This window comes from Dromiciops gliroides, chromosome 2, assembly GCF_019393635.1.
Source record: "Dromiciops gliroides isolate mDroGli1 chromosome 2, mDroGli1.pri, whole genome shotgun sequence".
In the NCBI taxonomy this organism is placed as follows: domain Eukaryota; kingdom Metazoa; phylum Chordata; class Mammalia; order Microbiotheria; family Microbiotheriidae; genus Dromiciops; species Dromiciops gliroides.
Window position 1 is genome coordinate 192,692,022 of NC_057862.1, and position 27,581 is coordinate 192,719,602.

The following is a 27,581-nucleotide window of genomic DNA, read 5'->3' on the forward strand; positions in this document are numbered from 1 at the left end:
CACCAGCCAGGAGCCTGGCAGAATGGGACCAGAATACCCATGGTCTCTGGATATTGTTGTCAGCACCAAATGAGAATTTGTGGGAAACACTCAATCAGTTTTTATGAGCTTGGGATAGTGGAAAGAGGGTTGACCTTGAAGCCATGGCACCTCATTCAAAGCCCGGCTTTCCGGCAGCCACTTCTCAGGGCCCGGTGTCCTCATTGGCAAAATGAAGGAAATGTACTAGATGATTGCTGTGGCTTCTTCCACCTCTAAATCCTATGACACAATGCTTTGAAGTAGTCAACATTTTCCATCTTTTGAAAGTCAGGACATTTCATTAACAGTTGTTCGACAATCACACCGATGAGGTCTTTCAGTAGCCTGGGATGCAGGACATCCAGACCAAGTAAACTGAACTTGTTAGGAGCAGGTAGGAACTCCTCCTTCTTTTCAAAATCAATTTCAACTACACAACTAATATTTCCTTTCCTTTTGGCCAGCCTTCCCTTTTAAGTGATTTTTTGGCCTTGGATCCTCCTTATCTTCTCACAGTACTGCCTTCCTAAGGTCCTACACCCTTATCTAGCATCACAAAACTAGGAGCTCATAACCACTGTCCCTTGAGTTTTTTTCATTCCTACTTCACTATTTCCCCTTTGTTAGTCAGAACAGGAGCCAGCAATATGGGAATATGTTTTGTTTGCCTATGCATATTTATTCCAAGGATTTCATTTGTCTTCCTTTTTTTTCCCAGTGCAGGGGAAGGGGTCTGAAGGAGAGAGAATAAATTTTTGTTAATCGAAAGAAAAAAAAAACTAAAAAAGAAAAAGAACCCAGGGCTAGACTCGTCATATACCTTCCTTGCTGTTTCCTCCATCTTTCAGAAGATGAAATTTTCAGCTAGGTGAATCAAGAACTTACCAGCTGCTCTACTTTTAGCAAACTCTTCCAGCAGATGCCTGACTTGGGCAAAGTTTCCCCTCCTAAATCCAACCTGTTTGCCCACCCCCTTTGTAGTCTGATGAAGTCATCATCTAGTTTCATCAGCAGGTCTGGTGATGCTTAGTATACTTCCACTACGACAATACCTTTGATTCACCTTCCTCCCCCGAGTCATAATCAAATGCTTTGTTCCTTGCTTCTCTCATCGGGATTTCCACACAGGTGACTATCTTGCTGTAGCGTGCTACCCCACTGACCTTTATGTCAGATCTGTTCTTTTGAATAAGGTGTAGCCTTCCATTGCAATATCCTGGTCATGAATCACTTCCTATTAAGACTTAGTGATCTCTGTGGGTCATATTGACCTCTCATACTTTGGGCAATATTATTGTATGACATCTCCCCTCTTCCTCATTATCGTCTCCTGTGAATTCCTGAATGCCTCTTCCTGTTCCTTACCACCCTGTGTCATACTTGCTGCCTCCTCTGGCTACTGGACCTGGACTCTCCCCCCTTTTTTTTTTCCTCATGTCCTTTCCTCTCAAATAGATTCTTCCATTCCTTGTGTAATGTTTCTAGCTGAGAACTTGCCCTTCTCATATCTTATGTTGGGCCAGAAAACGACATCTTTAACACCATCTTCTTTTGGGGAGGGGGGGCAGTGAGGGTTAAGTAACTTGCCCAGGGTCACACAGTTAGTGTCAAGTGTCTGAAGCTGGATTTGAATTCAGGTCCTCCTGAATTCAGGGCCGGTGCTTTATCCACTGTGCCACCTAGCTGCCCCTGACACCATCTTCTTAACCTGCTAGTCACTTCCTACATCCTCTGCTCCCTTTTAAAGTCCTTCCCTTTGGTAACAGTGGTGAAAATACCAACTGTGTCTCCAAATCCTTTGGCTCCCTGCTTCTCCAAGGCTTCACAATCCTTGGAGATGCATCCTAGGTTCTTTCTAGGATAGCACTGTTTCCCATCCACATCTCCAAATGCTCAGAAGTCATGCTTCCTTCTGTCCTTGTGCCTCTTTTTTTTTTTTTTTTTAGTGAGGCAATTGGGGTTAAGTGACTTGCCCAGGGTCACACAGCTAGTAAGTGTTAAGTGTCTGAGGCTGGATTTGAACTCAGGTACTCCTGACTCCAGGGCTGGTGCTCTATTCACTGTGCCACCTAGCTGCCCCTGTCCTTGTGCCTCTTGACCCTCATATGCCCCTGTGTTGGGTTCCCTTTGGTTCTTTAGTTTTTTCTTCTTTGTTTTCCTCCTGGGTCTTTTCTCTCATCCTGTTAAGAGTCCCCTCCATGCTCCTCGACTTTCTGGTAAGCTTGTTCTTCCTGCGTGATCCCCATGGTCAAACAGAGGAGACGTCAGAGAGCCGCTTCCTCGAGAAGGAAGCAAAGGTTGTGAAGTCTGGAAGGGACCTTCAGGATCATTGAGGCCAGTCCTTACACTTTGTAGATGAGGAAGCAGGTTCAGGAGGCTCAGGTGAGGTCCAAGACCACGCAGTTAGTAACTGGTTGGGCCAAAGCTAGAATCTAGGTCTTCTGACTCCTAGTGCTCCTTCTACTCAGGATTCATCAATCTGGAGCTGGATAGGACCACAGAGAACACCTGGTCTGACCCCTCATTTTACAGTTGAGGAAACTGAGGCCCAGGGAGGTTGTAATTTACCCAAGGTCACACTGGTAGTAAGTAGGATTTGAATCCAGGTGCTTGGGCTCCAAGATTCTTTCCACTGTACCACACTGCTTTAAGCATGAGGCCTGGAGACAGCACTGCCACACACTGAATAAACCAAAAGGAGGACAGAAGATGCAGCTTAATTTCAGCAGAAACAGCCTCATCACTGTCCTCGCTCCTACTCTGCTCTATCTTGTTAGCCAATGAAATCTTTGTTGGGATTTCTTAAAGGTTTGAGAAAAACACTGGGGCTGGGGTGTAAGACTCTGCTTTGGGGAAGCAGGACGCCGAGTTATTCTCCTTCCTCATGTCCACTCTTTCTGAAGCATGGTTTCTCCAGAATGTCTTTTTAGAATTTCTCTCGTTCCCCCGTGCTGGGGTCGGGAGCCCTTGTTGTCTCATCTGAAGGCCCAGGTCCTGTAGGAGAATAGGGAGTCTGCTTTTACCAGGGAGCAGGGGGCTTATGGGTGTGGCTGCTTGGGCTCCCCCACTACCCCCTCCCCACAGCTGAGATCTTTTTTAACTCTGCAGTCCGCTCTACAACTCTGGTGCCCTTCCCCTGTTAGAAAAATTGTTGGGAGTAGGCAGGTAGTCTTCAGAAATGACCAAGATTATAACAAAAAACAACCCCCACCACCAAACAATTAGCATTTATATGGTGCTTTATGGTTTGCAAAGTACTTCACAAATATCTCATCCTCACAATAGCCCTTGAAGGTAGATGCTACTCTTATCCTCACTTTACAAATAGGGAAATTGAGGCAGACAGGTGAAATGCCTTGCCCAGGGTCACCGAGCTAGTCAGAAGACACATTTGAACTCAGGTCTTTCTGACTCCAGGTCTAACATTCTACCCACCACACTACCCAGCTTTAGGATGTGGGCCCCATGACTCGCTTTGCTATCTGGGTAATGTTTTTTTAAAATGCTTGTTGACTGACTGTCCTACATACCAATGTGTTAGAGTACAAAGAACATTGGACTTGAAGTCCAGGGGGCCCTGGATTTGATCCATGCCTTTGACTCTTAGGAGCTTCTGTGTGTGATACAAGTCACTCATCTGTGAAAAGGGTGAACCCTGAGCCTAGGATTCCACAACTGTAGAACCGAGATGAAGAGAGGCATCGAGGTGGTACAATGAATAGAGTGCTGGGCCTAGAGTCCACAGGATCTGAGTTCAAATCTGGCCTCGGACACTTACTAGTTGTGTGACCCTGGGCAAATCACTTAACCCTGTTTGCCTCAGTTTCCTCATTTGTAAAATGGGCTAGAGAAGGAACTGGCAAACCACTCCCGTAGCTTTGTTAAGAAGACCCCAAATGGGGTCACAGAGTCAGATGTGACTGAAAATGAGCAAACACCGTGCCTCCAAAACCGAGAAAACAATTCTTGTCCTATTTACCTCTGGGGTTTCTGTGAGGCTCAAATGTGTCTGTAAAACAATTTGCAAATATTAAACACTGTGTAAAATGTCAACGACTATTGCTAGAAGGTTGAGACATGTAATTTCATGGCTGTGGAGAATTTCTGGCATGGAAATGACCCCTAACAATAAGGTTGTAAATTATAGGCTTGGCGGGGGCCCAGAGAGGTGTGTGAAGATGTTATAGGCAGCACTTGAACCCAGGTCTTTCTGACTCCGAGGCCAGCTCTTCATGCATTACAACAGGCTGCCTCCCTTGTTGTTATTACTCAATTATATATGGGGGGGGGTAGGGCAGGGGTGCGGGGTATGAGGCTAAAAGCGATCACAGAGCTGGTTCTCCTCAGGCACCATTTTGTCCAAGGACAGGATTTCCTCCCTCCCAGGCAGTGGTGCAGACGGTGCTAGGCAATGGTATAGACAGCTTGGTAAATGAAATCCCTACATTATAGATTGGCATATGATGAGAATAAAGTCCATCATTTCTGTGTGTCCTTGCTCCCCTTACATCACAGAGGTTCCCATCTAATTATAATTACTCCCTCCTTCCCATGTAGGGCCCAAGCAGACTTTCGAGTAAAAGTAGGGGAAACCTAAGTGAGGGAGAGAAGAATACTGAAGGAAACGGGAAAAATCCATACAAGATGATAAAAAAAGCCGGATGTCGGCCACCTGTGCCCAGGACCTCGGGGCATCCTTCCAAGCCGCATAAGGTTTCTGAACCTAAAAATTCACATCCTATAGTAATAACTTAAGCCAGGTTCAGAGCACAAAGGGGGATGCCCGGAAAGAGCATTTAGTACACTGCTTTGCAAACATTAAAGCCTTATGCAAATGCTAGTTTTTATGATTATTGCTCCAGAAAGTCAGCAGGTCAACCCTGTTCTTGCCTTTTTGTCTTCAGGGGGCACACAGATATGTCAGGTTCCTGAGCTGCTCTCTTGTGGCCTCAAAGGATTCTTGGTGAGAAGACTGGATAAATCCATGGGCATTTTGCTGGAGTCACCCAACTTTGGTTCCTAGCTCTTAACTGTGACAGAGAGAGTGGGGTTCCTTCCTTCCCTAATTAGAGGGGAACCTGAAAGTCTGGGCTAGCCAAAGATGAAGGCAAGGTATAAGGCGGAGAGGAAGGTACAGGCCAGATGTGGGAAAGGAGAGGAATTGTGGTCTGTCTAAGTAAAGGGGAAAATAGGAGGAAAGACTAAAATTGTAAGGAGTAGGTTTGCCCAAATGAGATGGTCTCAGCTCCGCCCTTTTCAAGATATTTTATTTGGAAAGTCATTCACCACAACTATCCATCTGTCAAACATTACTTAAAATGTCACCGTTTATGATGATGATGATGTGTACAAAAACATTTATAGCAGCTCTCTTTGTGGTGGCAGAGAATTGGAAATCGAGGGGATGCCCATCAATTAGGGAAGGGCAACAAGTTGTGGTATATGAATGTAATGGAATCCTACTGTGCTATAAGAAATGATGAGCAGGCAGATTTCAGAAAAACCTGGAAAGACTTAAGTGGACTGATGCTGAGTGAAGTGAGCAGAAGCAGGAGAACATTGGACACAGTAACAGCAACATTGTATGACGATCAGCTGTGATAGATAATTGCCCTGATGAGAAGAGCTGAGTCTAAGACAATTCCAAAGGACTCATGATGGAAAATGCTCTCCACGTCCAGAAAAAAGAATTGTGGAATCTGAATGCAGATTGAACCATATTCTTTCTACTCTTTTTTTTTCTTTTCTGAGGTTTTTCTCTTTTGTTCTGATTTCTTCTTTCACAACATGACTAATGCAGAAATATGTTTAATGTGATTGTACCTATATAACCTATATCAGATTGCTTTCTGCTTTGGGGAAGGGAAGGAAGGAGGGAGAAGAATTTGGAACTAAAAATCTTATAAAAACAAATGTTGGAAAGTAATTCACTGGACATGGAAGGAGACACACAGGACGTCCCTTACCCATTCCACGGCCAGGAGCTGATGGCTGCACGAAGTCTTGTGGAACTCTCTCCAGAAATTCTGTCTTCCACTGGGGCTTAAAGGAAGGCATTCTCCTGTGAACATACAATGTCCTCTCTGTCAGGGTGGGGCCAGAGATGGGCTGATCTGGTCCAGCGCAAGTACATGAATAGAGAGCACACGGGTAGGATCTATGGGAACCCAGCTAAGTACCAAGCTCTGCCTCCTGGGGTAGCTGAGGACATCCAGAGTCTTGGAGATCATCTCCTAAAAAGCTGATTAAGCTGAGCTGATTAAGCATCTCTCCCATTAACTAGAGCACACACACCTTACCCCATCTCTTACCTGGGTAGGATGATCTTGCTCGTCAGTTTCTCGGCAGGGTTCCCATTCAAGCAGCTGAAAGGTCTGGCTCTGGGTTCTAGGCTTAATCCTTGGGCCTCAGGAAGAGCTATGGGGCGAGATCAGATCAGAAGTCAGGCCCTGGTTCAGTGGCTGAGTCTTCTTCAGAATGGCCTCCCTTTCTCTGTCTGCTTCATGTTCTCCAAGATCCAGAGGGTCTGGATGGAGTCTTTCAAGCAATAATTATTTACTGACCCCTTCTGATGTCCCTATCATTATGTCCAGTGCTATGGAATTTCTATGCTTTGCCACTAAAAAGTTCTATGAAAGACTGAGTCCAGGAGATGCAAATTGAGTGATTCTGTGGGAGCCAAGACAAGAATTACCCTAAATCCGGGCTCTTAACCTGTGGTCCATAGAGCCTCAAGGGATCTGTAGACAGGTTATGGGGTTCCATGAAGTCAGATGTGGAAAAAAGTTACATCTTTATTTTCACCAACCTCTAAGTGAAATTTTGAATTTCCTTCAATTATTTAAAAACATTATTCTGAGAAGGGGTCTAGTGACACACAAAAAGCTTAAGAACCCCTATCCTTAGCCATTCACCAATAGGTAAATGGACAAAGGACATGAACAAACAGTTCTCAAAAGAAGAATTGCAAAGTATTCAAAACCACATAAAAAAAATGCTCCACATCACTAATAATAAGATAAATGCAAATCAAAACAACCCTCACACCCCGCAAATTGTCCAAAATGACAAAAAGTAGCAATAGTAAATGGTGGAGGTGTTGAGGAAAGATAGGCACACTAATACATTGTTGGTGGAACTTTCCATTTGGGAAAGTAATTTGGAATTATACAAATAAAGTGATTAAAGTGTCTATCTCCTTAGAACCAGAAACTCCATTACTAAACTTATACCCCAGGAAGCAATTGATAAGATGAAAGTTCCCATATACTCCAAGATATTTACAGCCGCTTTGGGGATAGCTGGGGATTGAAAATTAAGTAAATACCTATCAACTGGAGAATGGCTAAACAAGTTATTGTACACGAATGTAAAAGAATATAACTGTGCCACAAGAAAGGATGTATGTGATGAATATAGAGAAGCATGGAAAGATCTACGTGAACTGATGCAGAGTGAAGGAAGCAGAGCCAAAAAACAAAAACGAATAATACAATTATAAATACAATAATACAATTATAAAGATCAAACAGCATTTTAACGAAGATGATATGAGTAAATACTTCCAACTCACCCCTTCACGGGAGGGGGGAGGTTGGAAATGCACAGGTGTTAACGCATTGTACAAGTTTTTGGACTTTTTCAATATTGATCAGCTGTGCTCATTTTTTTCCTCTCTAAAAAATACTGTTTATCATATGGGATGGCTCTTTGTGGGGGAGGGGGAGAGGGATACCTGACATAACTATGTAAGAAACAGAAAATATCAATAAACACAGAAAAAGAAAAAGAAAAAAGAACCCCTGCCCTAAAGAGACTGAGGCTATGGGAGATTCTCAGATGCAAAAAGAAAACAAAAATCAAAACACAAGAGATTCTCAAATGAAGCTAAAGAAGAAAATGCAGAACCGTCACTAGCATGAGGCCATAGGCACCTTGGCCCCAGTGTGCTTATAACTAGGCCAGTATATGAGGTGTAGAGGACTATGATAGACAGGTAAGCCCCCCACCCTAATCTTATTCTGGGAAAGAATGTCTCCTTCCCCTCTCTCCTCACAAGGGCCCTGTGATTATAATTGTAATACTTTTCTTCTGGGACAGGTTACCGCCAGCATGTAGCCGTACCCAACCAAGATAGACTTTCTCAGACTGTCTGGGGACCTGTGTCACTGATAGACACCCAACATTAGCAGCGATGGCAATGTATATTGAGGGTCTGCCAGGATCTCTGCCTCTCCCGACTCCCAACTGCTGGTATTCCAAGTTATAGTTCTGGGAAAGGGAATTCCTAGAACAATAGTATCGGTAAATTTCCAAAAGAGAAAATGGAGGCCAAAGATCCCAGGGGGGATTCCAAAAGGACCAAAGTCTGGAGGGAGATCCCAGGAAATAGTTGTCATGTGGTGGAAAGAGTAGGAGGCTAGTTGAAAAATCTGGGTTCTTGTCCCAGAACTGGCTCTGTGACCCTGGGCAAGATATTCAACCTCACTGAGGGCTCACTTCCCTCTTCCATAAAATGGAGATAATAATCTATCTCCCTCACAGGGTTATTATGAGGTTCAGAGAAGATAATGAAAAGAAAGGGTCTTTGAAAAGTAAAATTAAGTAAATGAAGTCTGATACGAATATAAGTGATTAAAAGAGCTGTGTAGATCCCAGGGAGTAAAACTTAGGTTTTCAGGTTGTCCCAACTTCCTTTACCCTGTCTTTCCCACAGAACCTACCGGCATTGCTGCTCAGGACTTGTAGAGAGAGACCAGCCTGTCCTTCTGGTGATGTTGGAAGCAGGATTTCAGAAGTGTTACTGTGCCAGGCACCACAGACAGGGAGAGAATAAAACAATTATAATTATATGACTGTGGACTTTTTGTTTTGTTTTGTTTTTGTTTTTTTGTTTTTAGTGAGGCAATTGGGGTTAAGTGACTTGCCCAGGGTCACACAGCCAGTAAGTGTCAAGTGTCCGAGGCTGGATTTAAACTCAGGTACTCCTGACTCCAGTGCCGGCGCTCTATCCATTGCGCCACCTAGCTGCCCCAACTGTGGACTTTTAAAACCAGAAGGTTCTAAGAGAATCATTTTGGGCAACCCACTGATCCTTTAGTTGAGGTACAAAAAGATGATAGAAGCAATCAAAAAAGTCCTTTGTTGTATCATTTCTTATTTCTTCACATTTATTAAGCAACATGAGTTCAAATCTGGCCTCAGACTCTTACTAGCAGTGTGACTCTGGGCAACTCACTTCACCTTGTTTGTCTCAGTTCTCTCATCTGTAAAATGAATTGGAGAAGGAAATGGCAAACCACTCCAGTATCTCTGCCAAGAAAACTCCAAATGGAGTCGGACATGACTGAACAATGATTTTATAAGTACCTTGTATTTAACTACCTTGTATTCATTTTGTATGATGTATATATATATATATATTTTTTTTTCCCTCCACAGGGCAATGGGGGTTAAGTGACTTGCCCAGGGTCACACAACTAGTAAGTGTCAAGTGTCTGAGGCCAGATTTGAACTCAGGTACTCCTGAATCCAGGGCCGGTACTTTATCCACTGTGCCACCTAGCTGCCCCCTTGTATGATATTCTTATATGTGTACCTATTGTTTTCCCCCAAAAGAATCTAAATTCTTTGAGAGCAGAGATTACTTCGTTTTTTGGTCTTTGCACCCACAGCACCTAACGCAGTGCCTGGCACACGGTAGGCTTTTAATAAATGCTTGTTGATTGCTCAATTGGGGACTAAAACAGGCATCTGTCTCTGTGACTGCAGTGTGGTTTTGTAATCTGTCTCTCTGCGTTACTGCTTCTCTTCCTTTCTACCATCAGTGTCTGGTATCAGCTTGTCACCACTTCTAATCTTGCAGCTGTTTCTAACATTCACCATCACTTCTGCTGTCTGCTGTCTCTGCTATTTGCCCATTCTTTTGTGGCACCCAGGTGGCATGGTGGAGAGAGAGAGAGTGCTGGACTTAGATTCACAAAGCTGTTGAGTCATTTCAGTAGTGTCTGACTCTTCATGACCCCATTTGGGATTTTCTTGACAGAGATACTGGAATGGCTTGCCATTTCCTTTTCCAGTTTATTTTACAGATAAGAAAGCGGAGGCAAACAGGATTAAGTGACTTGCCCAGGGTCACACAGGTAGTGAGTGTCTGAGGCCAGATTTTAACTCAGGAAGATGAGTCTTTCTGACTCCAAGCTGGCACTCTATCCACGTGTCACCTAGCTGCCACGACTTCAAAATCCTGCCGCAGATACTCACTAGCTTGGCAAATCACTTGATCTCTGCCTCAGTTTTCTCATCTATAATAGACGGATAATAATAGTACCTACCTCTCAGAGTTGTTGCGCATAGAATATAAAGAGATAACTAGTGCAATGATCTTTGCAGACCTTAGAATGCTACATAAATACTAGTTACTAGTTATCATTATTATTATGCGACTTCTCTTCTTTTCTCTTCTGTTTCTTTTCCTTTCTCCCCAAATCCTAGGGTTTCATATGGAGTGGACACCTATTATACGCATCCCTAGGAGATGAAACCGCTTCTTTCCTGATTGGCAAACAAACCCATCACACACAGGACATCATTTTAAACTGTTCCAATTTTCTTCTTTCTTCCCTCAGTCCTTTTGTGGGTACCTTTTAGCCATCAGAACCTCTTATCTCTCTCCCTCAGAACCCCCAAAGAAGTGGCCTAGCCAGAGCGAGCTGCAGCCCGCGTCTGTATCTGGTTGTCTGTTATGTCCCCAGGATCACATGTCTATCTTCCCCCAAGGACTCAGGGACTCTCACCTCAGGTGGAAGGGGGCCTCCCTTTCAAGGAAGCCACTCGACTTTCCGCACTGGGCTCCCACTCGGTGTTGGGGGGCTGGGGAAGCCACATCCTGAGAAGAGGAAAAAGCAGGTCTCCACACTGACCCCTCTTCTCTTTGCTCTTATTTCTTAGCTTCTCACCTTCGAACCCTCTCCCTTCTTTGGGCTCTCCCACCCCACCTCTTCCCCTCCCTTTCTTAATCTTCTGGGCTCTGCCCCATGTACCTCGGGTGTTTTTCTCATGGTTGGGTTCAGCTTCAGGAGGTCCCACTGCAATGCCCCATCGTACTTCTTCCAGGGACTCCCACCCAGCTGCAGAGACAAAGCGTGGGGAGTGGGAGTGGTTCTCCCCTTCCTCCTCCCTTCTCCCCCCTTGACTTGCTCAAGCAGCTGTGCAGTGATTTAAGGAATGGCTATCTCTGGGCCCCTTCAGTATGACAGGGAGAAGGGCTGACAGGCAGCACAAGGCAGAGCCTTCCTTCCCTGGGGATCTGAAGAACAGCTCTGCTGTTCCTTACAGTCCGTGATGGGCTATGGGTGGGAGCCAATCCTGCAGCATCCTGAGCGACAGGGGAGTGTCCCCCTACAGAATAGGCTTGCATACACCCAGACTGTAGAAAGCCATTTGTGCCTGGTCCCAACAGGGTGCCCCCACTCTCCATTCATCCTGAGGACTCAAAGGAGTAGAGAAGAACAAAGACACAAGAAGCAATCTCAGCTCTTGGGCCTTACCTGCCTCCTGAAAGGTAGGAACTGTTGCTTTTTTAGCTCCTCCAGGGTAGGGGGAGCCTTTAGACCCTGAAAACAAAGGACACTGGGGCTGAGAAATGAGAGGCTGGAACACCAGATCTGGGGTCAGCCTTCCTTTTCTATTGGGAGCCCCAGTGCTTAAGCATATAGTAGGTACTTCATAAATGCCTTACTCATGCATTCATTCATTCACTCACTCACAGAGGTGAAGTCACACAGATAGTAAATAGCCAAGTCGGGATTTGAACTCAGTTCCTCTGACTCCAAATCCAACAGATCACACCACTCTCTCACCACCCCAGTGTCTCCCAAATCCCAGATCCCATGGTCTTTACTTACTAATATGGTTCCAGGGGGTAGGAAAGAAGCAGAGCTGGTCCCTCTCGTTCCCAAGGGTTGTTCCCTACTTGACTCCCTCTTGTGTAGGGGGACGTTCTGCTTGTCTGTTTGCAATGGGGGAAATATGGTGGTGAAGGAAGCCCAGGGCTGGAAAGGGATCCTTTTCTCCAGGTTTATCCTATCAGCCGACTTTGCTCCTGACCCCAGGGGCTTCTTCTGGAGGGATGGGACCCGTAGACTTCCCTTGTCCATGGTCTTGGGCCTTAAACCTTCTACTTCTTCCTGATGGTCATTCTGTGGGAACAACGTAGAGACTGGGCTAAGTCTAGGCCATGGACTCTGAACTGAGATAGTCTGCCCATGCCTTCTTCTCTTCTCAGACTTCTCCCAAGTCCAATCCTCTCAAGAACCCCCCCTTCTCTGTGGTTCCCATCTTTATCTTGCCCCCAGTTTCAGGTTTTTCCCCTCCCTGTCCTCCACCCCTTTACAATAGCACCTCATTCAACCAACAATGCAGGGGCAGTTACCAGATGGGAATGGGAACAGAAAGGGGTGATACTGAAGGGAGGAAGGTTAAGAAAGAAGAGGTAAGGGCCTGGAGAGATGCCGAGTCCCAGTGTGATGCCAAGCAGATAGACCCTCCCCCACCCTCTACTTGTAACTAGAGTATCTCTAGTCTGCCTTGGGTCCTGGTTCTCTCATTTCTAACCCCGCCCCATGCCTTAGTCTTCCTCTGCAGCTGGTCAAACTTCTCTTCCTGAGATGCCAATGTCTTCTCAAGGTCCTGGTGCTTTCTGAGTAGCTCTTCTACATCAGACACCGAATTCTGGAAAGAAGCAGTGCTGAAATGAGACCCAAAGGCCTAACCTTGTGCCAACCTACACCTTCCCAGCCTTATTTAGATTGTAAGTTCCTTGAGGGCAGGCACTGTCTTTTGCCTCTTTTTGTATCCCCAGCACCTAAGTGCCTGGCATATAGTAGGCATTTAATAAATGTTTATTGATTGATTGATTATTTCCTGTTACTCTTCTTCATGTACTCTGTGTTCCAGCCAAACTGGTTCCCTAAACTTGACCCGCGATCTTCCACCTTTGCCAGTTTGCCCAGGCTGACCCTTATGCTTGGAATTCTGAAGCCTGTTTCTCATCTTCTTTCAAGGTTCAATACAAGTGCCGCCTTCTCCATGAAGCCATCCCCGATCTGAAGTCAAACCCTTCCCCCAAGCATAAAATATTCTCTTCCCTCTTCAGATTTTCCAGCACTCTATGATCTCTCCTTGTTCCCATGAAATTCTACAGATTCTACATATACACAAGTCGAGGCTCCCTTCCCATCCTGTAAGCTCTGCATTATTTTTCACCTTTGTGTTCCTAGCTAGCACCCATCGCTGTACCAGCACTCAACATCTCCCACCTCCATATCTTTGTACAAGCTGTGACCCATGCCTGGAATGCACTCACTCCTTCACCACCATCCCTTAGGATCCCTGATTTCCTTCAAACCTTAACTTAGGTACTCCCTCCTAGTGGGACCTTCAAATCCCCTCCCCACACCCAGGGCTATTGCCTCTCCCACCTGCCCCAAATATTCAGTATTTACCCCATACCGCACTTATATTTATGTAAGTCTTCAAGGCCCTCCCCCATTGAATATAAACTCCTTGAGAAGAGGGATTGTTTCATTTTTGTCTTTGTCTCTGAGTGCTGATCACACAGCATTTTTTAAATAAGAAAAGCCAAGGGGAATGTTTAATTGAATAAGCAGCAAAAGGTGAGAACTGGACGAATGATACAATCTAAAATCACCTTTACAGAGAAATAGTCTTCTGAGAGAACTTTTAGCCTTGGCCCTTTTTATTTGAAAAGGAGCAAAAAGGTTTGCCCTGCACATAAGAGACACAACAAATATTTACTGAATTTGTTCGTTGAGTCAAATTCCTTGGAGGGTAGCCTGTCTTTACTTGCCTTTCATGAGTCCTGTTTGGGCAGATGCCCCAGCCCTGCTGGGGAGCTAGAGAAGCCAGGGCCCCAAGGGACCTAGGAGAGGATGGCGGGGCAGAGCAGGCTGGTGACTTACCCCGAGGTTGGGGTCCAGGAGGAGGCCCTCTCTCGAGCTCAGCCAAGTGTCAGCCTTTTCTAGCTCCTGTCGGAGCTTCTGTAGCTCCCAGTTCTCTTTGTACAGCCCCTGGCGATGCTCCCACTTCTCCTGCAATGCTCGCAGCTGGTCTCCCAGTTCTTGGAGCCACTCCTTTACCTGGAGGAAGAAGAGGATGATATTAATAGCTAGCATTTATAAAGCACTTTAAGGTATGCGAAGTGCTTTGCATGTTATCTCATCTGATCCTTACATTAACCCTATGAGGCAGGAGGTATTATTTATCCCCATTCTTCAGATGGAGACATTGAGGCATGGTGTGGTTAAGGGACTTGGCCAGGGTCACACCACTAGTAAGTGTATGGGATGGGATTTGAGCTCAATTCTTCGTGATTCCCAGCCTGACACTCTACTATGTCATTAAGCCAATTCATAAGATAGAGGATAGGCCGAGGTTGGCCAGACCAGGCAGGGCTGGACCATGCATAGGAGAGAGGCCACAGGAAGAACAGCTCTGCCTTGGGTTCCTAGCACCTCCAGCACTCTGAGCTCCCATTCTTCCACATCCTCACCCCTAGACTTCCCTCTCCTTGCTGGGGCTCTCTCCCAAAGCCCCAGGCAATCCGACCTCCTGCAAGCCCGACCTTGGCTTCTGCTCCCATCTCTTCTCCTGCACAGACCTCTTGGGCCATAAAATGGCCGCTGCCCACCAGCCGCTCTCCTTCTCGCTGGGCATCCTGCACCAGGAGCTGGTGTTCCTCGATGTCCCGCCTGAGCCCCTCATGCTGCAGGAGTTGCCATTCTGCCCTGCTCATGTCCCCAGACACTTCTTCCAGGGTTACTAACCTCTGCATCTCCTGGGTCAGGCCTCTGTGGAGCAGAGGGATTTGGGTCAGATTGAGAAGTGTAGGAGACTTAGATTGGAGGGCCCAGGAGAGAACCATTATAACAAAGGGCATGCTTTCTTGTCCTCTTCCCCAAAGGAGATGGGGTAGAACACTGGAAAGACCACTGGCTCTGGAGTCAGAGAACCTGGGTTCGAATCCCACCCCTAAGCCTTATTAGCTGTGTGACCTTGGGCAAATACTTGATTTCTCCCCGCTTCAGTTTCTCCATCTGTATAAATGAAGTCGGTTAGATTAGATGGCCTCTTAGGTCCCTTCCAGCTTTAGAGCCATGATCCCAGAGTAAAGGATGTGATCAAATAAGTGTGAGAATGAAAAACAAACATTTGGAGAGGGCAAAGGACCACCAATGGACATCCCATGGGGGTCACATCTGGAGAAAGTGAGGAAAGTCCCTCAGCACTGTCCCCCCTGCAGGGGGATGCCAGAGCCAGCTTCAATGGGATCTGAAGATCCAGGCTCCTGAGAGCTGATTGTTAAATTTTCTGCATGAGCATTTAGACCCAGGAAATCTGCAAACACTACCAATTGGGGTTCCATTTATCCTTTTGTTGATTGCCCAGATTTAAGAACATGATGGAGAAAACAGATTGAACTTAAAAGTGTGTCCCATGAACAATTCTTTCCTGGACAGTTGGTTGTTTTTTGTTGTTGTTTGTTTAGTTGTTTTTCTTTTTTGGCGGAACAATGAGGGTTAAGTGACTTGCCCAGGGTCACACAGCTAGTAAGTGTCAAGCGTCTGAGGCTGGATTTGAACTAAGATCCTCCTGAATCCAGGGCTGCTGCTTTATCCACTGCGCCACCTAGCTGCCCCCCAGTTCTACTTTTGTCAGCAGTCATTGTTAGGAGATTTTTCTTGGCAGCAAGCTTAAATTCAGTTCTTTGCCACTTCTGCCCGGCGTTTCTGGTTCAGCTGCCCTCCGGGGCCAATTGGAATAAGCCTAATGCCTCTTCCCTGGGACGGCCCTTTGGATATCTGAGGAGAGCAGTCACGCCCCTCTTGCACTTCCTCTTTTCCAGGTTGAACATCCCCATCTGCTTCAACTGTACCCCCACAATGTGTTGTTCCCCCCCCCCCCCCCGCCTCCGGACCACACCAGACCACAGCACTCCTGACAGGGGCTGGCCAGGTCAGAGCGCAGGGCCCTGGCCCATAGCCTTTGTGAAGAGTGGAGAACCATAGGCTGGGGCCCCCACTCACAGCAGCTCTCTACATCGGCTCAGGAAGACGTGGCCACGTTCAGCCTGTTGCAGCCACTGGCCTCGGTTCTGGGCCTTTTGGTCCAGGGCGCTCCAGGATTCCTGCACCTCCGCCAGTCTTTCTGCCAGGCTTCCCTGAACGGCCGGGTACAGCCGGCCCAGCCATCCCGCTTCGGCCTGCACCCGACCCACTTCCTTCTCCATGGCTACCAGCTCCCGCTGCGACCAGAGAACACAGGCAGACCACCCGCCCCTTGGATTCATGCTCCCTGGCCCAGGATCCTCCTTCTATCCCCCATCCCTCCCTCCTGCCTTTCCTTCTCTTTCTCTTCCCCTCTCCTTTTCTTTTTCTTTTTTCTTTTTTGCAAGGCAGTGAGGGTTAAGTGACTTGCCCAGGGTCACAGAGCTGGTAAGTGTCAAGTATCTGAGGCCAAATTTGAATTCAGGTCCTCCCGAATCCAGAGCTGGTGTTCCCCTCTCCTTTTTACTCTCTCCCTCTCCCATTCTTCCACATCCTCACCTCTAGACTCTCCCCCCCTTCCCTCTCTGTTCTTTCTCTCTCTCTCCCTCCCTCCCTCCCTCTTCTCTCTGTCTTTCTCTCTGTCTCTGTCTCTCCCCCTCTCCCATTCTTCTATATCCTTACTCCTAGACTCCCCCTTCCCTCTCTCCTCTCCCATCTCTGTCCTATTGCTTTCTCTTCTCCCCATTTTTTCGTATCCTCACCCCTCAACTCCTCTACTCTCCCCTCTGTTTCCTCTCTCCTCTCTCTTTTTCTCTCTGTCTCTCTGCCTGTCTCTCACTGCCTGTCTGTCTCTGCCTCTATCTTTTACTGTCTCTGTCATCTGTCTCTCTGTCTCTCAGATCTAGCCACAGAACCCAGAAGGTTTTGCTACTCAAGCATCTGGGAAGGAGAGTGTGCTGTCTGGCTCTCCCAGGTTTGAGGCCCCCTCCCCTACCTCCAGGCTCCTCTGCTGCCGTTGAAGGGCCTGCACAGATGACAGGTCGTGGCCAAAGTCCCCTTGACCCAGCACGGTCGCCTTTTCCTGTATCCAGCTCCATAACTCAGCCGCTGCCTGATCAAAACCATGGACCTCTCTGGCAGAAACCAGGTTCTAGGAAGACAATGAAAGAACTGGAGGTGTGACTGCTCAGATCCCTAGCTCTGGAGTCAGAGGGTGTTGGTCAGCCTTTTTTCAGTCACATCTGACTCTTTGTGACCCTATGTGGGGTTTTCTTGGCAGAGAAACTGGAGTGGATTACCATTTCCTTCTCCAGCTCATTTTACAGATGAGGAAACTGAGGGAAACAGGGTAAGTGACCTGCCCAAGGTCACACCGCTAGTGAGTGACTGAGCTTGGATTTGAACTCGGGTCTTCCTGACTCTAGGCCTGGCACTCTATCCATTGTAACATCTAGCTGCCCAAGTGCTCTACATACATTGTCCCATTTGAACCTTACCTAGAAGGTGGTTCCATTGGTATCACCATTTTACAGATGAGAAAACTGAGGCTCAGGGTGGTTAAATGGCTTGACTAGGGTCATATAACCAGTGTCAGGTGTAGGATTTGAATCCATGTCCCCCCCCACAGGGCAATGAGGGTTAAGTGATTTGCCCAGGGTCACACAGCTAGTGTCAAGTGTCCAAGGCTGGATTTGAACTCAGGTCCTCCTGAATCCAGGGCCAGTGCTTTATCCACTGTGCCACCTAGTTGCCCTGAATCCATGCATTTCTGACTGCAAATGCAGTAAACTGCTCCACTTCCTCTCCTGTGTGTATCCCCAATGCCTTGCCCACCACAGTCACTTAATAAAAAAATGGAAGGTACCACAGAGGACATCTGATTCAACACCTTCATTTTACACATGAGGAAACTGAGGCCCAGTGAGGTGAAAGGACTTTGCCAAGGTCATGTAGGTAGCTAAGCAGCAAACACAGGACTTGTCTCATGTTCTTTCTCCTAAAACTACAGCACAAGAGATCAGGGTTGGCATCATCAATACCCCCAGATACATCAGTCAGGATAATGTTACGGCCTGAAAGGGAAGTGGTAAAAGGGTTTCTGCTTAGCCCGACAACAAAGAGACCCATTTCTACAAGGCACGTGAGAAAGTCAGCCTCATTTCTTGGAATGCCTGAACTGTTTAGCTTATGATATAGTTTTCCTTCTTACACCAAAGAAGAAAAAGAAAAAAAAATAACAAGCCGTCCTTAGCCTTGGATCTTTAGATGGTAACCTGGTCTGCTTGCATAAGGAATAGCTAGAGGTCTGAGTAAGAGTTCTGACAGTTGGGGGCAGCTAGGTGGCGCAGTGGACAAAGCACCGGGCCCTGGATTTAGGAGGACCTGAGTTCAAATCCCAACCTCAGACACTTAAAGGCTATGTGGCCCTGGCCAAGTCATTTAACTTCTGTCTGCCTCAATTTACTCATTTGTAAAATAAAGATTAATAACAGTACCTCCTTCTCAGGGTTGTTGTAAGGATAAAATGAGATAATATTTGTAAGGGAAGGAAGGAAATAAACATTTATTAACTTCTTACTACGTGCCTAGGACTGTGTTATCCACTTTGCAATTATTGTAAAGCACCTTGTAAATCCTAAGGCGCTAAAAAACTTACTAGCTATTATTATTATTAATTATCTTATGAATGGGAGAGGAAGACCTAAGAAGAATAGGAATTTTAGCAGAGGAAGAGGGTTGCAAAAGATATTGTGGGAAGGGAGCAGATAAAGATAAGAGATTAGGGAGGGCTAGGACTGAGTTTTCTGTGGGGAGGGTCACTGTATCATAACTTTTGCTTCTGATTTCCCTTACTGCTGTTGAAGTCTGGGCTGGGCCCTGAGCTAGGTGGCATTATACATGGGCAGTTTAAGCTGGTGGAAAAGATCCCCTTAGGTGGCCATGAGGGTCAGTGGAACCTGGGGGTAGCAGCCCAAAGGCCAAGGGTGTTGGTGTTTTGGGTAAAAGCCCAGCTACCCTCTCTCTTGCTCTCTCTCTCTCTCTCTCTCTCTCTCTCTCTCTCTCTCTCTCTCTCTCGCTCTCGCTCTCGCTCTCGCTCTCGCTCTCGCTCTCGCTCTCGCTCTCTTGCTCGCTCTCGCTCTCGCTCTCTTGCTTGCTCTTGCTCTCACTCTTGCTCTCTCTTGCTCTCTCTCATAGGCTACAAAAACGTAATACTTTCCAAATACCTAACAAGATATGAACTGCTTTTTAGAATTATACATCAGAAGCTTGCTTTCTCTCATGAACTAATAAATGACAAATCCCTATAGTACAAATACAGATCTCAAAATATCTCAACTAATTAACTGAAATGGAGCATAATCACCATCTGGAACATTGCCCACAAAGTCTGGATTTAACACTAAACCATAATAACTTTTGAAGATCTTTTAAATAGATACCTCCATACCAAATACATGGTGCTCCCAACTCTTGAAAAACTTGTACTACTCGGTCATACATAGACCACCCTCTGTGACCATGGGCAAGCCACTTACCCACTTTGAGATCTAGCTTACCCATCTGTGAAATGGGGACAATACTTGCAAGCACCCACCCCACAGAGACAGCTCCATGGGGGAAAAACTGTATGCAAGACACACTTTTAAGTTTAATGTGTACTATTAGCATTTTCTCAATCACTTTCTTAAATCTAGGCCAATGGTATCAAGCTCAAATAGAAATAGATGGGGCAGCATGTTGACTTAGAAAATCACAGATTACCATTATCTATGTTTTGCTGTATTTTTATTTATTTGGTTAAACATTTCCCAATTACATTTTAATGTGGTTAGGGGGAAACTAGTGAGTTTTGCAGGGCATGCTGCTACATCCTCAGTTTAGACACTTCTGGTCCATACAAATAACAAAACAATAAATATAGCCCTAATTTATAGTTTTTGCTTATTTCAGAGGGGCAAATGCTCATGCTGAAAATTTAGTAGTCAGCTCTGGTATGAGCAGGTTCCTGATTACTATTGATCAGTCTCTTTCATACTGTTATGGATACTTATAGCCCCCATCCCAATTAATAGGATGCACCAAAGGGTTTGGTGTATACTTTAAAAAAAAGAGTAGGATGCAGCTTGCATTTCACAGTGGGAGTTGGACAAAGGGAGAGTGTGTTTCATTTTTCCTTGATGAAAAAGCCATGGTCATGAACTGGAGGAGGGCCTGTTTGGTGGGGACATCACTAGCTCCAGATATGGTGGGATCTGGGGCTTCCCCTTCAGTCTTAAGCTCCAGAATCCAATTATGAGCTGACAACCAGTTAAACTCACCCTCAAGGTTGGAATGTTTTTGCAACAGCCTAATAATAGCTAACACTTGCATAACAATTTAAAGTTTGCTTAAGTTGTGTTCTTTGATCTTCACAACAACCCTGTGAGATAGATACTATTTTTATCCCCATTTTATAGATGAGGAAACTGAGGCAAATTGAGCGTGTTTTTTTTTAAGTGACTTGTCCAGGGTCACACAGGTACTAAGCGTCCAAGACGGGATCTGAACTCATGTCTTCCTGACCCCCAGGCTCAGTGCTCTATCAACTGCTCCACCTAATCACCTACTGCGCCCCCTCTGCCCATCTCTGGATGGTCTATTTAGCTTGTACCTCTGCTCGGATCCTTATTGCTTTGTTCAGCTGTTCCCAGGAGTCCTCGATGTGGTTTCTTTGAGCCCGGATCTTGGGGTAGCACCTGGGGGCTACTCGTTCCAGGTTGCCAGCCAGCTCGAGAAACCCCAGAACCTTGGTTGGCCCCAGGCTCTGCACTTCCTTTTGGAAAGTATGGAAGTTCTCTTCCAGCACCTGCAAGTGTGGGACCCAGAATTCCATCTTCCACCTCTGTCTCTTTGCCCTGCCTAGATCGAACGTGCTCCCTCCTCCCCTCTGCTGTCTTTCAGGCTCAGCCCAAGCACCACCTTGGACATTAAACTCTTAATCTCTACAGCTGAGCCCATGGAGAGCAGGGACTATCTTTGACACGCAGTAGGCACTTAATAAATGTTTATTAACTCACTTGACATCTGGTCTAACCCTTTTACTTTGTAGATGATGAAACTGGGACCCAGAGAAATTGTAAAGATCAGAGCCGGGATCTGAACCCCAGTTCTTTCCCTCTCCACCCCACAAATCATCTTGTGTCTGTTTTGCACATACATATATAACCTATATCAGATTGCTTACTGTCTTAGGGAGGGAGGAGAGAAAGGAGGGAGAAAATTTGGAACTCAAAATTTCATAAAAAATGAATGTTAAAAATTATATTTCCATGTAACTGGAAAAACAAAAATATTATTTAAAAATAAAAAAAATATTTTTTAATTGTTTTGCATATAACCTATCTAAGAACATGTTGTCTACCTTGGCTGGATTGCCAAATCTTCCAGGGCACTTTTCTCTAGCATAGAGCCTAGCGTCAAAGAAATATTTCAAGACTGAATGATCCTATGATTGATTGAGGGAAGGACACCACCACCACATCCCCTATCCCCTGCCCAGATGGTATTCCTACTATACCTGCAGCCCAGTGGCATAGGAGAATCTTGGCTGGGCCTGGCCATTTTTTCATTAATTAATTAGCCCTGGCCCTAGAACACTCAACATGCAGAGTCCAGGGATTCCTTCCCCACATCCTAAGGTCCTTTCCCTACCCCACAACATTCTTCCTCACCATACAGTCACCATCCCCTTTTTATCTCTCCTCAGGATCAGGGTAGTACTTTGTCACTAGGGCTGTGCAGACATCACCTTGACATCCTCCAGGTCCTTCCCATAGTCTTGGGACTCAGCTGTGGCCCGCTTTCCTGCCAACCAGGTATCCAGAAGCTGGGCCTCCCGCTCCAACTGAAAAAGGTACTGTTGCTCTTGCAGGCATCGTGCCCGGCTCTTGGCTTTCTGCAGTAACCCTTTATGGGTCTCCCTCAGAGTTTGTAGACAGGTCAGTGCCTTAAGGCTAGGAATAGAAAGAGGGATAGCCTAGGTCAGCTTGAAGATGGTTTCCTTCCTTCCTTCCTTCCTTCCTCCCTCTTTCTCTCTCTCTCTCTCTCTCTCTCTCTCTTTCTTTCTTTCTGGATACAAGTGGGGTTAAGTGACTTGCCCAGGGTCACATAGCTAGTAACTATCTGAGGCCAGATTTGAACTCAGGTCCTCCTGACTCCAGGGCTGGTGCTTTATCTACAGTGCCACCTAGCTGCCCCTGGCATCCTTTCTTCAACACTTGTCTCACATGATTACTACCCATGTGACATTGGACTTTTGAGTTCCTGGGACTCAGTTTCTTCATTTGTAAAATGAAGGGTTGATTGAACTAAATGACCTCTGAGTCCTTTCCAGTTCTAACGTTCTGATTCTACAACACAATGATGACCTCTGCAGATTGAGTCCAATTTCTTATTTGTCTCCTTGGGTCATGTCTGCTCACCTTTCTCCTCTCTGATATCTTGCTTACCTTTCTGGGTTGGTTCGGCCCTCTAGGCGGGTGCCTGTCTCCTGTAGCTTCTCAAGCCGAGTGTGGAATCCTTCCAGATCCTTCTTTGTGGACTCTAGCCTCCGCAGCATGGCCCCGGTGGTCTCCTCATTCTGCCCCAGCTCCTCATTGTCCAGGAGAAGGCCTCGTTCTGACAGCCAAGATTCTGCCTCGAGAAGCTGGGGAATAATTCAATGAGATCAGATTATCTCCCCATCACCTCCCCCAAGTTATTTCTTAGGGATTTCAGACAGAGAAAAATGTAAAGGTAGGAAAAGAATAGGTATGGCCTTATCTCTGAGGAGAGCAGCTAGGTGGCACAGTGGATAGAGCACTGGACTTGGAATCTGGCCTCAGACACTTACTGGCTGTGTGACCCTGGGCAAGTCACTTAACCCTGTTTGCCTCAGTGTCCTCATCCATAAAATGAGCTGGAGAAGGAAACAGCCAACCACTCCAGTATCTTTGCCAAGAAAACCCCAAATGGAGTGATGAAGAGTTAAACCTTGGTGTGTCCTCAACACCTCCCTCCCAGTCACCCCACACATGCCATTTATTGATGAGTCTTATTTTTTCACCTTAACAACACCTCTGGCACGCTTTCCCTTCTCACCACTCACGACTGAACAACAACATCTCTGGGGAGCATGGCAAAGGAGGTACAAAGGAGGGCTCCTGAGTGAATGAGGGGGTTAGACCAGATGGCCCCGAGTTCCTTTCTGGCTCTAAATCTACAATCCTATCATTTGATATAGTTTATCTCAAAATACTGGGTCCCTCCTAGTTGCTTCTCCTGTCATCTCTCACCCTTCTCACCTCTGTCAGAAACTGCTGGGCCTCATGAACTTGCTGGAGCCTCCATCGTCTCTGCTCTGTCTCACCCCGAAGTCTGCCCATTGCTGTTTTCAGCTGCTGAAGCCGGGCAGCCACCTCACTGGCAGCAAAATGCCCACTCTGAACCAGCTTGTGGCCTGTGTCCAGTACCACCTGAGCCAGAGCCTCATGGCTGTTTATCTCATCTTCCAAGTTCTGCAAGTTCAAAAGAAGATGACCCTTGAGGTCCACGAACCCTTATATCTCTTCAACATAAAAACTCCCATAAATATGTCACCAAAGATTTTGTCATACCAAATGCTAAGAATTCCTTATCCTATTCCATTAGAGGCAGCATGGCATAGTTGACAAAAAGTTGCCCTTGCAATAAGGAAGCCCTGGCTTCTGAAAGCAGAGCCGTGTGACCCTGGGCAAGTCACTTAACCTTTCAGACTATGAGTGACAGAGAAGGTGCTGACCACCATTGGTAGGAGTTTTCTCACCTGGGAGTTCCCTATACCAATTAAATTAAACAATATGCACCATATTGTTCTCCCTTAGGGCCAGTATGAAAGGTAAGATGGTATAATGCAAAAAATTTGGAATCACAGAACTTAGTTTTGAATCCTGGGTCTCCAATGCCACTAATGGCGGTGAGGGTGGGGTGCGGTGAGATGAATGTGAGGAAAGGAGAGAGCAGAGGAGCTGGGGGGTGGGGAAGGAAGGACAAAAATGAAAACATTCCTTACCCTCAAGAGGCTTACATTCTACTGATGACCTTGAGCAACTCAGCCTCTTTGGGTCTCAGTTTTTCCATTTGTAAAATGAAAGGACCTGGACTGAGCTCTATGATATCTTTCAGCACTAAATCTAGGGTATTATGAATTTACCCTAGAGCTTGAACCTATTTCTAGAGATTAACTATTCCCTTTCCTCCCTCCCCCAAAGAACACACACACATACACACACACACACACACACACACACATTTTCTCTCTCCTCTTCTTCCTCCTCCTCTTCCTCTTCCTCCTCCTCCTCCTCCTTCTTCTTCTCTCTCTCTCTCTCTCTCTCTCTCTCTCTCTCTCCCCCCCCCCCTCTCTCTCTTTTCCTCTCTCCCTCTCCCCCTCTTTCCCTCTTTCCCTCTCTCTCTCTCCTTCCATTCCCTGGAGAGGTTGTGATGTACCTGGTGCTTCTCTTGGAGTTGCTGAATGGCACTCAAGGTCTGTCCATAATCTTGGGCTGTAGCCAAGGACAGCTTCTCCTGCACCCAAGCCAGCTCATCCTCCACATCCTGGAAGAACTGGTACAGAAGGTTCTTAGCCTCCAAGGCCCCCCGGCGCTCTCGGATGGGCTCCCTCAGGTTTGTGTACCTGCCACAGGACAGCCACCAACAGCCGTGAGGGTGGGGTGGGATTGAGGAAGTGGTGTTGGAAAGGAAAAACGCTCAAACTCAACCGGCCCCTAAATAGAACTCCCTATCTTTCTCCACAAGTTTCGTGGACTTCCCTATTTCTCCTGAGGGCACGACCAACCTCCTAGTCCCCTGGGTTTGAAACCTTGGTGTATCATCCTCAACTCCTCCCTCACAGTCACCCCATGTATGCCCTCTATTGATGACTTTTATTATTTCACCTTAATAATACATCCTACCTTTTCATTGGCTTTCTTCAGCTCCCTTCTGAGAAGGCTCTCTTAGTCCTCCCCTCCAGTTGCTTCCCTCTGAGATTATATTCCATTGACCCTTATATATACCTTGTATGTATACTTTCCCCCTCCCCAAGTTTTCTTTCTCATTAGAATGTAAGCTCCTTACCCTCCCCCCCCCCCACACTATGTAAGCTCCTTGAGGGCAGGGACTATTCAAAAACATTTTTGTATCCCTATTGCCTAGCCTATAGAAAGTGCTTAATAAATGCTTGTTAAGTGATGGAAATGAGAGAGGGCCTCCAAAGAGAAATGAATGGAGGCCTGAGGTGGATAAAGCCTAAGGTGGGGTTCTCTTAAGCCACTTCCTTTTGGGGGAAGAAAAAGTAGAAGCTGAAAAGGATGAGAGTGAGCAATAGAGGAAACCCAGGTGGGAGAACTGCCTACCTCTGCAGCAGCAGCTGGGCCTGCTCTTCTATCTCCCTGGCTAGGAAGTGGTCTTCAGAGCCAAAGGCACGTGCCTGGTCCATCAGCGCCTGCACTGGTCCCTCCTGCCCCTCCATGGCTGCCTCCAGCTCCCCCTGGGTGGCCAGCAGCTCCTTCACACCCTCCAAGTCCTGTCCACCCAGGGGAGCTTGAAGCTCCCCTTCCAAGTTCTCTAGCCTCCTCTGCACTTCCTCCACTTTCCTGTGGAAGTGCAGGGCCTTGGGGAAGAGGAGAGTGTAATTTTTATTGGATCATGATCTCAGAAGGATGCATTGGCTATTTCTGCCTTTCTACATTTGACTAGGAGGTTTTTGTGCCCTAATATGGTCAATTTTTGAATATGTGCCATGTACCGCTGAGAAAAAAGGTATATTCCTTTCTATCCCCATTCAATTTTTTCCAGACATCTATCATATCTAACTTTTCTAACATTCTATTCACCTCTTTAACTTCTTTCTTATTTATTTTGTGGCTAGATTTATCTAATTCTGAGAGGGGAAGATTTAGATCCCCCACTAGTGTAGTTTTGGTGTCTATTTCCTCTTGTAACTCGTTTAACTTCTGGAGAGGAGAGTGTAAACGGAGTGTGGGAGGAAGGGGAGGAGGTCCGATTTTACTACCCCCTCTGCTTAGCCCAGAGCTAGCGGGCCTGGCTTCTACCCGGGTCCCACCTCCACCTCCCCGAATGGCACCATCACCACCTTATAAGCATCCTGTAATTTGGTTCCTTTCTTGAGGCAGTTGGCCTGCAGCTGACTCCAGAGACTTCCCATCTCTTGTAGCCGCTCCTGAAGGGTCCCCAGGGCAGGGTGCCCCTGCTTCAGCAGTCTCTCCCCCTCCTGAAGCCAAAAAAGAAGGGAATATCCACCATTTAGCCCAGGGATGGTGGCACAGAGCTGAAAGCAACCCTTAGTGCTCCTTGGCACTGTTCTTCTTGGTGCTATTCCTTGAAGAGACCCTGACTCGGGCTGCCTGTCTTTTCACCCGGAATGCTCTTCCTCATCACCTGTGTCACCTCTGCCTCCTAGCATCCCCAGCTCTTTTCAAGACTCAGCTCAAATGACACCTCCTGCAGGCCCTCCCTCCTCCCCCTGCTTCCAGAGTCTTCCCTTCTGAGACTACCTTCCAGACACCCAGTGCAGATCTTTATCTACCTAATTACTCAGATGCTGCCTCCCCCAATGGGATGTGAGCTCCTTGAAATCGGGGGCTGGTTTTGCCTTTCTTTGTATCTCCAGCACCTAACATGATGACTGGCACATAGTAAGTGCTTTTTGGGGTGGTTGTTCAGTCGTGTGTGATTCTTTGCGATCCCATTTGGGGTTTTCTTAGCAAAGATACTGCAGTGGTTTGCCATTTCCTTCTCCAGCTCATTTTTACAGACGAGGAAACTGAGGCAAACAGGGTGAAGTGACTTGCCCAGAGTCACACAGCTATTAAGTATCTGAGGCCAGATTTGAACGTAAGTCCTCCTGACTCTAGGTTTGGCACACTATCCATAGCTTAATAAATACCTGTTGACTAATTGACTGACTCCTGGCACCTTATCAGGCCAGTGTCCCCGCTTCTCTTCTAAATTGGTATTGTTGGGGCAGCTGGGTGGCACAGTGGATAGAGCACTGGCCCTGGATTCAGGAGGACCTGAGTTCAAATCCGGCCTCAGTACCTTGACACTTAACTAGCTGTGTGACCCTGGGCAAGTCACTTAACCCCAATTGCCTCAAAAACAAACAAATAAATAAATTGGCATTACTTCATTCACTCAACAAGAATTTATTAAATATCTGCTGTATGCTAGGTTTTATGCCAGGTGTTGACTAGTATGGGGAGAGAGACACATATGTGCAAATAAAATACAGTATTTCTCAAAATGGAGCAACTCCAGATCCATACTGAGGAGACAAAGGATAAGTGGAAATAGTCCTTGTCCTTGGCCAGGGGGGCAGGGAGGCTTGTATTGTACTGAGGACAAACAACAGGTACACAGATATGTCAAAACAAAACGTATACCAAATGAATATGAGACCTTGTGTGGGATGTGGTC

At 46.4% G+C, this 27,581-nt stretch overlaps 1 protein-coding gene across 1 annotated transcript in view; it reads right to left on the reverse strand.

Moving 5' to 3' along the window:
• The window catches only part of SPTBN5 (spectrin beta, non-erythrocytic 5), a 104,060-nt gene continuing 76,479 nt past the window's right edge, over positions 1–27,581 (reverse strand). The window contains exons 51-70 of the mRNA XM_043980561.1: positions 26,239–26,376; positions 25,499–25,755; positions 24,591–24,777; positions 23,411–23,623; positions 22,577–22,773; positions 21,877–22,081; positions 20,740–20,934; positions 17,083–17,238; positions 16,128–16,345; positions 14,702–14,891; positions 14,004–14,180; positions 12,649–12,753; positions 11,928–12,221; positions 11,571–11,636; positions 11,064–11,150; positions 10,818–10,909; positions 8,745–8,824; positions 6,333–6,438; positions 5,988–6,082; positions 1–3,015 (exon numbers count right to left, since the gene is read on the reverse strand). Of these exons, the coding sequence (XP_043836496.1) occupies positions 2,948–3,015; positions 5,988–6,082; positions 6,333–6,438; positions 8,745–8,824; positions 10,818–10,909; positions 11,064–11,150; positions 11,571–11,636; positions 11,928–12,221; positions 12,649–12,753; positions 14,004–14,180; positions 14,702–14,891; positions 16,128–16,345; positions 17,083–17,238; positions 20,740–20,934; positions 21,877–22,081; positions 22,577–22,773; positions 23,411–23,623; positions 24,591–24,777; positions 25,499–25,755; positions 26,239–26,376 (3,126 nt within the window). The 3' untranslated portion in view covers positions 1–2,947. The remainder of the gene's footprint in view (positions 3,016–5,987; positions 6,083–6,332; positions 6,439–8,744; positions 8,825–10,817; positions 10,910–11,063; positions 11,151–11,570; positions 11,637–11,927; positions 12,222–12,648; positions 12,754–14,003; positions 14,181–14,701; positions 14,892–16,127; positions 16,346–17,082; positions 17,239–20,739; positions 20,935–21,876; positions 22,082–22,576; positions 22,774–23,410; positions 23,624–24,590; positions 24,778–25,498; positions 25,756–26,238; positions 26,377–27,581) is intronic.